At 44.1% G+C, this 10626-nt stretch overlaps 1 protein-coding gene across 1 annotated transcript in view; it reads right to left on the bottom strand.

Moving 5' to 3' along the window:
• The window catches only part of LOC107294571 (zinc finger protein 678), a 37557-nt gene that overhangs the window by 17021 nt on the left and 9910 nt on the right, over positions 1–10626 (bottom strand). Inside the window, exons 4-5 of the mRNA XM_015823809.2 lie at positions 5251–5377; positions 1600–2465 (exon numbers count right to left, since the gene is read on the bottom strand). Coding sequence (XP_015679295.1) covers positions 1600–2465; positions 5251–5377 — 993 coding nt within the window. The remainder of the gene's footprint in view (positions 1–1599; positions 2466–5250; positions 5378–10626) is intronic.

Raw genomic sequence — 10626 nt, 5'->3', positions numbered from 1 at the left:
AAAGGGCTAATTATAAGAAATTTAAAAGAGGAATAATTTGAAAAGGAGAAACATCAACCTAATATTTTGAACACAAGAAGCACCCATCATATTGGTCCTTTAGGATAGCTTAGAAATATAAATGGATAAAGAATAAAAAATAACGGGATCATTCAAATAGGGAAAGTCCCCTTTAAATCCTATGTGAATCTTTCCAGCAACAGTGGCTCAGTCAAGAGAAGATATGCTCCAACAATGGAGTTTTTAAAGAAGAGTTTGGACAACCATTTGTCTGAAATGATACAGGTCTCCTACTTGAGCAGGGGGTTGGACTAGAAGACCTCCAAAGTCCCTTCCAACTCTGTTATTCTCTTTTATTTGGGATATCTGAACTGGTGGTGTGGCTTGGGGGTAAGCAGATGATTAGGCAGTGTCCGAGGTGGAGCTGCCTGATCATTTACAGACAAGAATGGAAGGCAACAGAATAGGAATAGGATTGGACTGGACTAGACTAGAATAGCAGAGTTGGAAGGGACCTTGGAGGTCTTCTAGTCCAACCCCCTGCTCATACAGGAAACCCTATACCATTTCAGACAAATGGTTGTCCAATCTCTCCTTAAAAACCTCCAGTGTTAAAGCATTCACAACTTCTGGAGGGAAGTTGTTCTCACTGTCAGGAAGTTTCTCCTTAGTTCTAGGTTGCTTCTCTCCTTGATTAGTTTCCATCTGTGGCTTCTTGTCCTGCCCTCAGGCACTTTAGAGCAGGGGTCTTCAACCTTGGCCCCTTTACGACTTGTGGACTTCAACTCCCAGAATTCCTCAGCCAGCATGGCTGGCTGAGGAATTCTGGGAGTTGAAGTCCACAAGTCATAAAGCGGCCAAGGTCGGGGACCTCTTGACATGTCACCCCTAGTCCTTCTCTTCATTAAACTAGACATACCCAATTTCTCCAAATATATTGTCTGGAGTAGCCTTAGAACAACTTGCCTTAAACATCTATTGTTATTAGTCAAGCTATTCTCCAAAATGCCTGAAGGCAGGACAAGAAGCAATGGATGGAAACTAACCAAGGAGAGAAGCAACCTAGAACTAAGGAGAAACTTCCTGACAGTGAGAACGATTAACCAGTGGAACAACCTGCCTCCAGAAGTGGTGAATGCTCAACACTGGAAGTTTTTAAGAAGAGACCGGACAGCCATTTGTCTGAAACGGTATAGGGTTTCCTGCCTGAGCAGGGGGTTGGACTAGATGACCTCCAAGGTCCCTTCCAACTTTATTTTTATTATTATTAACCCCAACAATTCAGCTAGGAAGTCCGTTAAGAATTCAAACAGACAGTTTTTTATTATTTAAAAGTTCCAGATGCACCAGGTGCAGCATCTGAAAATGTGGTTGTGTTCCTGGATTCAGCCACTTGATGACAAAGGCAGTGTAGGCAGGTGGAAATCTCTTCGGGCCCATTATTGTCCCTGGATGTGGACACTTCTGAAGCCCCGGACCTCTGAATTGATGGTTTCGTGAATTTTCACAGAATTTCTCTCCACGTTCCAAGCATTTACGTGGCTTCTCCCGTGTGGATCATTCTGGGTAGAGTTAAGGGACCCGTTTTTAATGGAATGCCTTCCCACACTTCTTGCATTTATGAGGTTTCTCCCCGACATGGACCCTTTTGTGGGATTTAAGGTTACCCTTCTGGGTAAAACTCTTTCCACACTCCGTGCACTTATGCGGTTTTTCCTCGGTGTGGATTTTTTTATGAGAATTAAGGTTACTGCGCTGGTTGAAACTCTTTCCGCATTGCCCGCATTTGTACGGTTTCTCCCCGGTGTGTATCCTCTTATGAGATGTAAGTTGAAAGTTATGGGTAAAATTCTTTCCACACTCCCCACATTTATACGGTTTCTCTCCTGTGTGATTCATTCTGTGAGAATTAAGATTAGCCTTATGGTTAAAGCTCTTTCCACAATCTATGCACCTAAATGGTTTCTCCCCCGTGTGGATTATTTTATGGGAAGTAAGGTATCTACGCTGGCCAAAACTCTTTCCACATTCCATACATTTATATGGTTTCCCCCCTGAATTGATCTTTTCATCGGGAGCAAGGGAACTGCTCTGACTGAAAGGTTTCCTGGTTTCTTTGTAGGGTTTATTTCCCACATTGGTTTTTCCATGTTTAGAAAGGATATTATTGTAATGTTTTTCGTCCTCTTGGCATGTATTCTCTTCTTTAGTTCGAACTGGGTACTGCTCACATAAATCTAAGCCTCCTTCAAAGGTTTCCACACTTTCCACTTTTATTTTTTCTTTCTGATCTCCTTTGGGAAGAAAGTCTTGAATTTTAGAAGATGGCGAAGTTGGGCAAGCCTTGCTGTCATTTGCTGGTAGTTTTTTTCTGTTTGTTCCCACTGGATTTGCAAACTCCTCTCGCCTCTCTCCTTCATCCCTGAACATTTGGAAGGCTTCTTTGTTCTCCTGAGCGTGGTTTCCTTCAGAGAAAATGAATGAATGAAAATTGAGGCAAGGCAAAGGGGAAGCAAAATGAGAATTCATAGCACAGGAAATAAAATTTCCTAGTGAAATTCTGTCAAGGGTTCTGCGCTATTTTGAAAGGGGTTCTGCTAATTCACATTAAACACTCTGGCCTAAGCCAGTGGTCCCCAACCTTGCTGGCTTTGCGGCCTGGCAAGGGGGGGAGAAAGAGAGAGTTCTATGCGGATGGTGAGCGCGCACCAGCTGTTCATGAGTGGAACTGTGCACATGAGCACAAGCAGCCACTGTTTGCATGAGTGGAGCTGCGTGTGCATGTGTGCTTGCCCGCCACTTGCATGGCCCGGTTCCGAACAGGCCACAGCCCACTCGTGGGCTGCGGCCCGAAGATTGGGGACCCTCGGTCTAAGCCAGTGATGGCAAATCTTTTAGAAACCGAGTGCCCCAAAACCGCCCCCACCTCCCGCCCACCCCCGCTCTGCGCCCCGTCCACCCGCAGGGCCACCCACCGCCTCCATGGCCCGCCACAGATCACCCAGGCAGCCTAGCAGTGCCATGGCAACCACGCCCTCCGTCCACGCGCCATAGCATCATCTGCGTGTGACAGGGCGCGAGGATGGAGTCTTGTCCCCGCTGCCTGGCTGCCATGTCCTTGGCTGCGCTGTTCTGCGCGTACCGCGCTTGGGGGCAACTCTCCTGGGGGGTGGGCTGCTGGTGAGAAGGGGGCTGTGGGGGGAGGCAGGGCTGGGGCAATGGCACGCGTGCCCACAGAGAGGGCGCTGAGTGCCACCTCTGGCACACGTGCCATAGGTTTGCCACCACTGGTCTAAGCCTTACAAAATTTGGACTTCGAGTGACAGGTTATTACAACATTCATATGAATAAAACCACCCAGTATAGAAGTGGATTGCTTCTATTTGATGAGCTTCTGAAAGAATTAAAAAAATCCACTTGTTTGAATAAAGCACATGCATTTATTTATATACACCCCACTCCTCCATTATTTTTGCACATAACTCCAAGTGGCGAACATATCCAACAGAATGTCCTCCTGTTTTCCCAACAACCCTGTGAAGCGAGTTGAGCTGTGTGTGTGTGTGTGACTGGCCCAAGGTCATTTGCACTGTTACCCCATTTTGTTCAATAAATTAATTCTACGTATGGATTCCTATCGAAGTCAAAGCTGGAATTCAGTTTAAGGAAGTGAGGAATCGGGGAAAAGAACTTTGTAATATTTATTCTGGAGGAGGACAAGGGAGATAATGGCAGCAAGGAACTGTGCTAACTAGATCTACAGCTACCATGTTTCCCTGAAAATAAGACCCCCAACCAGAAAATAAGCCCAGCGTGATGATTCAGGATGCTCGCAATACAAGCCCCACCCCCAAAATAAGCCCCAGTTAAGATTGTCAGCCAGACGGATGCATTTAGTACTGTTTCCCCAAAAATAAGACTGGGTCTTATTTTTTTTTGCCTTCAAAAGATGCACCAGGTCTTATTTTCGGGGTAGGCCTTACCTCACCTCCGGCACTGACAGCCCCACTCAGCCAGTCCACTTCTTCTGGGGCCGAAGTTCTGCAGCTGCATTCGGGTCTGCATTTTGCAGCCAGGCCTTTCCAGAAAGCCTAAGCAGCCGAGTACCGAGCTATGGATTCAACCCATAGCTCGGTGCTAGACTGCTGAGGTCTTGCAGAACAGAGCTATGGATTGAATCCATAGCTCGGTTCTTGGCTACACAGGCCTTCCGGAAAACCCTGTGACTGAGAAATGCAGGCCTGGCTGCAGAGGCGGCCTCAGAAGAAGAAGTGGGCCAGCAAGGAGGCCTGGCTGCAAGGGAAGTGGGTGCGGGGTGGGTGGTGCAGCTCCACCTCCCACCCCTGCCCTAGCTTGATTTTTAGATGTGTGCCTCACCCCAAAACTAGGGCTTATTTTTGGGATAGGGCTTATATTAGGCCCACCCCCCAAAATCAAGCTAGGGCTTATTGTTGATGTAGCCCTTACTTTTGGGGAAACACGGCACCATATTTTCCCGAAAATAAGCCCTAATGCGTCTTTTGGAGCAAAAATCAACATAAGATCCACTCTTATTTTGGGGGTGGGGCTTATATTACGAGTGTCCTGAAAAATCATGCTAGGGCTTATTTTCCAGTTGGGGTCTTATTTTTGGGGAAACGCGGTAGTCCTCGACTTATGACCGCAACTGAGCCCAAAATTTATGTTGCTAAGTGAGAAATGTGTTAACCGAGTTTTTGCCCATTTGACAACTTTTCTTGCCACAACTGCTGAGCCGTTACAGTTGTTAAATTGGTAACACGATTGTTAAGTGAATCTGGCTTCCCCATGGACTTTGTTTCCTAGAAGGTTGCAAAAGGGAGATCGCATGATCCCGTCATCAAGATGAACCAGCTGTCAAGCATCCGAATGTAAATCACATGACCCTGGGGATGGTGCAAGGTTTGTAAGTGTGGAAAAAAGTGATCATAAGTCGCTTTTTTTTTTAGTGCCGCTGTAACTTTGAACGGTCACTAAACGAACTGTCGTAAGTCAAGGATTACCTGTAATTCGTTGCTTGTCTTGAAATACCTGCCATTAACTGGAGAAAAACAATTGTGGATGGTGAAAACAGGGATCAGGGATTTTGATAGAAGAATTAGCAGTCAACATAATAACAACATTGATTATCTGTTGCCATTTAATCAATCTCTCACCAGGAAGGTTAAAAAAAGAGTCACATTTTCCCAACCATTTCTTCTAACCATCAGAACAAAGAGCAAGGGTCCTTACTCAGAAAGGCTAAATTTCTGGAGTTCTCCAGCATGATTTCTTGGTAGAGTGTTTTTTGATCGGGATCTAGCAGAGACCATTCCTCCTTGGAAAAATGCACAGCCACCTCTTCAAAAGACACGAGAACCTGTGTGAAATAGTAGACTTAGTTTTATATGCAAGTTCTCTCCTTTTGGTTCAACAATATGTAAAACAGAGGTTTGCAGTGGGTCAAATGAACATTGACTGTAGGATTAAGAATTATGGAATGGAATGGAACAGAATAGAAAATATGGAATGGAATAGAAAATATGGAATGGAATAGAATAGAATAGAATAGAACAGAATAGAATATAGAATAGAATATATGGAATGGAATGGAATAGAGTAGAAAATATGGAATGGAATAGAATAGAATATATGGAATGGAATGGAATAGAAAATATGGAATGGAATGGAATAGAATAGAAAATATGGAATGGAATGGAATAGAATATGTGGAATGGAATAGAATAGAATAGAACAGAAAATATGGAATGGAATGGAATAGAATACTTTACTGTCACTTTAAATCTACACTGATCAGCATACATTAAAATGACATTTCGTTGCATACACCTCAATGCAAGAATGCCACTTCACAGATTTTGTTTAATGTCAATATTTGTGCAGAAAAGCACATTATATGAGAAAGTGGAAAATATTATGATTAAAGGTCTGGAGACTAAAACCTATGAAAAACGGTTGCAGGAATTGAGTATGGATACTCTAGAGAAAAGAAGGACTGGGGGGGGGGAGAGGACATGATAGCAGTATTCCAGTATTTGAGTGGCTACCATGAAGAAGAGGGAGTCAACTTATTTTCCAAAGCGCCAGAAGGCAAGACAAGACACTAATCAAGGAGAGAAGCAACCAAGGAGAAACTTCCTAACAGTGAGAACAATTAACCAATGGAACAGCTGGCCTCCAAAACTTGTGGGTGCTTCATCACTGGAGGTTTTTAAGAAGCGACTTGACAGCCACCTGTCTGAAATGGTATAGGTCAGGGGTAGGCAACCTTGACTCTTTTATGACTCGTGGACTTCAACTCCCAGAATTCCTGAGCCAGCCATGCTCCTGAGCCATGCTGGCCTAGGAATTCTAGGAGTTGAAGTCCATGAATCATAAAAGAGCCAAGGTTGCCTACCCCTGGTATAGGTTCTCCTGCTTGAGCAGTGGGTTAATAATAATAATAATAATAATAATAATAATAATAATAATAATAATAATAATAATAATAATAATAATAATAATAATAATAATAATAATAATAATAAAAAGTTGGAAGGGACCTTGGAGGTGATCTAGTCCAACCCCCTGCTCAGGCAGGAAACCCTATACCATTTCAGACAAATGGCTGTCCAGTCTCTTCTTAAAAACTTCCAGTGTTGGCGCGTTCACCGCTTCTGGAGGCAGGTTGTTCCACTGGTTAATTGTTCTAACTGTCAGGAAGTTTCTCCTTAGTTCTAGGTTGCTTCTCTCTTTGGTTAGTTTCCACCTGTTGCTTCTTGTCCTGCCTTCAGGCGCTTTGGAAAATAGCTTGACTCCCTCTTCTTTGTGGCAGCCCCTGAGGACTAGAAGTCCTCCAAGCTTCCTTCCAGCTCTATTCTGATCAATTGATTTAGACCCGTTTCAGGCCACGATTTAACATGGGGACAATCATGGCCATGATCCTAGATTAATTGTAGTGGAACTGGGATATTCTTGCATCTTAAAATCTCTCAGCAGCTGTTCATATCAATCGCGGTATCCTTCTGGACCGCTGCAGGGTTTGGAAATGGGATCACCTTCCTCCAGGAGCAGTTTCAGGCTCTCTTAGCTGATGGGGAGAGAGGTCATTTCCCCCCTCCCTTTTTGGATAATTTTTATTGATTTTTTAAATACAGATCAAAAGTACTTATTCAACAAATATGTTGTCTGAGTTTATCATTCACTAATACAGATTGAATTCCGAATCCCTTATTCTTTTCTCCAGCCATTGATAAAATAATTCCCAAGTTTCAAAAAAATTATGTTTCTTCTTTTTCTTTCAACCTCAGAGAAAGTCTGTCCATTTCCACACAATCTAGTATTTTTTTTTAATTATTTCTTCCTCTGGTGGCATTTCTTCATTTTTCCAATATTGTGTGAATATGATCCTTGCCGCTGTTATCACATGTAAAATCAAGCATACACTTTGTTTGTCAAGCTTTTCTGGCATTATACCTAATAAAAAAAGTTCAGGTTTAAAATCTACATGTGTTCCCAACATCTTTTCTAGCCAAGTATGTATTTTTGTCCCATATCTCTTTGCTTTAACACATGTCCACCAAACATGGTAATAAGTACCTGACTTGTGATTACATTTCCAACATCTATATGATATATTTTTAAACATTTTTGCTAGACTTGCTAGTGGCAAGTGCCGTCTATAAAACATTTTATATACGTTTTCTTTGTAAAAGTTTGACATTATCAATTTATAATTTTTCCCCATTCCTTAGGCCTTTGTTTTGTAGGGTGCAAATGGGCTCAATGCCATCTCTTCTTCTGCTAAACATCTACAGGTAGTTCTCGATCACAACTGAGCCCAAAATTTATGCTGCTAAATGAGCTAGGCTGCAATAACAGAGGGATAGAATCAAGATCACGTGAAGTGTTAATACCACTTTACAATGCCTCATTAAGGCCACACTTGGAATACGGCATCCAGTTTTGGTCACCACAATGTAAAAAAGATGTTGAGACTCTAGAAAGAGTGCAGAGAAGAGCAACAAAGATGATCAGGGGACTGGAGACTAAAGCATACAGTATAAAGAACGGCTGCTGGAATTGGGGATGTCTAGTTAAATGAAGAGAAGGACGAGGGGTGACAGGATAGCATTGTTTCAATATCTCAGGGGGTGCCACAAAGAAGAGGGAGTCAAGCTATTCTCCAAAGCTTCTGAAGGCAGGACAAGAAGCAACGGAGGGAACTAACCAAGGAGAGAAGAAACCTGGAACTGAGGAGAAACTTCCTGACAGTTAGAACAATTAACCAGTGGAATAACCTGCCTCCAGAATTTGTGAATGTTCCAACAGTGAAAGTTTTTAAGAAAAGACTGGACAGCCATTTGTCCGAAATGGTATAGGGTTTCCTGCCTGAGCAGGGGGTTGGACTAGATGACCTCCAAGGTCCCTTCCAACTTTATTATTATTATTATTATTATTATTATTATTATTATTATTATTATTATTATTATTATTATTATTATTATTATTATTATTATTATTATATTTGTTAAGTGAATTTTGCACTTTACAACCTTTCTTGCCACAGTTGTTAAGCGAATCATCGCAGCTGTTAAGTGAATCTGGCTTCAGCTCGCCAGAAGGACACAAAAGGTGATGACATGACCCCAAGACACTGCAACCATCCTAAATACGAGTCAGTTGCCAAGTTGTCTGAATTTTGATAACGTGACCACGGGGTTGCTGCAACGGTCGTTAAATATGAAAAAGGATCCTAAGTCCCATTTTTTCAGCACTGTTGTAACTTTGAAACGGTCACTAAATGAACTGCATTTCTGGCCTTAGAGCGGAGGGCACCTCTCTAGTCAAGAATATTGCAAATTTTGCTCCAGTTGAAGTTCTGCAAAGACTTTCCATGTCACTGAGCAGGAGCTGTGATTAAGAGAATAATAAAGCTGGAAGGGACCTTGGAGGTCTTCTAGTCCAAACACCTGCTCAAGCAGAAGACCCTATACCATTTCAGAGATATGATACAAAATGTGATGACCCAGGGCCCCGCATGGAGGCAAAGCGGTCGGCTGGCAAGAGAAACAGTCCTTTAATAACTGCCAATGTTCCCCAAAAGCTCCCACATATGCTGGCAAGCCTTCAACCAAAGCACACACACACGTTCCTTTCAGCTGCCTCTGGCTGAAGGCAATTTCAGTACAGCCGGAGAAGTATACAATGTCCTCAAGGCCAGACAGATAACAAGAAAACAAAACAGAAACTTAATAAGTCCTTTTAAATCTCAGCTTGCCTGCAGTCTGCAAGGAGAGACTCAGAAATGCAGTCTGCCGGTCGTAAAGCAGGAAACCAAGATACCACGTTTGTTCCCGGCAAATGCCCCACCCCACAGCATCTCCTTAAATCTTAATCCCCAGGTGTGCCTTGTGGAGTGGGGCAGGCTACTCTCCTCCCGAGTAATTGAGCCTGCCTACATTGTTCTCTCCTCCTCTCTGCTCTCCTTGCTCTAGGATCAGGTGGGGGGGCTTGCTCCTCGCCTGAACTCTGCCTCCCCTGTTCCAAACCTGAAGGGCCCTAGCCTGCCTCAGCCTGCTCTTCCCCACAGTCCTCCGAAGCCACAGACACCTCCTCCTGGGCCTCAACAGGGTCCTGCTCCCCCTCGGATTCCGGCTTGGAGGCATTCCCAGATTGCAATTCATTCATTCATGAATCATTAAAGCATTCGACATGCCCTTTAAAACCACTTCAAAGTTTCAGCCGGTCCAGAATACAGAAGAATTTCCTGATATGCTTCTAAAGTGAGTTAAATACTGATTGTTATCTATAAAGCACTGCAAGACACAGCACCCGAGTATTTAAAGGGCCACCGATCTCCCTTTGTACTAGCCCAATTGGTTTGATTGGACAAAAGGCTGTGGGTCCCTTCAATTAAATAATGTCATCTATTGGGACATCGGAAGCTTGTGTTCTCTGCAGTGGCACCTGTCCTCCGGAATGAGGCTCCCTCTGATAGCCACATTGCTGGCATTCCCAAAAACATTAAAGATCTGGCTGTTTTCCTAAACCAGGGGTAGGCAACCTTAGCTGTTTTATGACTAGTGGCTGGCTCAGGAATTCTGGCAGTTGAAGTCCACGAGTCAAAAAAGAGCCAAGGTTGCTTACCCCTGTCCTAAACCTTCAATAAGGATATTATAGGTCAGGGGTCTCCCCAACCTGTGAGCCGTGGACCACTCCTGTGCCACGGCCTATTGGCCACAGGGACAGGTGAGTGGCTGGCCGGTGAGCGCACACACACAGCCCCACTCGCACGAGCATCGATGCGAGATCACGGGCATTCACGGCCCCGCTTGTGCAAGCGTTGCGGGCATTTGCAGCCCCATTCATGCGAGCAGTGCTACGAGTGTCGTGGGCATTTGCAGCCACATTTGAGCAAGCATCACCGGCGTTCACAGCGCCACTCATGCGTCACTGGCACTCACACGAGCAATGTGCACGTTCATGCATGCGTTCACACACCCACCCAAAACCATCCCTTCTTTCCCTCCTCCCCCCACTCCAGGCCATCAACCCCGAAAGGTTGGGGAACTCTGTTCTAGGTCCCTAACAGGTTAGGGTTTAGATGGTTTGTGGTTATCTGGATAT

Source organism: Protobothrops mucrosquamatus, unplaced genomic scaffold (assembly GCF_001527695.2).
Source record: "Protobothrops mucrosquamatus isolate PMUCROS unplaced genomic scaffold, P.Mucros_1.0 scaffold1996, whole genome shotgun sequence".
NCBI classification, from domain to species: Eukaryota; Metazoa; Chordata; class Lepidosauria; order Squamata; family Viperidae; genus Protobothrops; species Protobothrops mucrosquamatus.
This window is presented reverse-complemented; position numbering and strand designations above follow the sequence as displayed.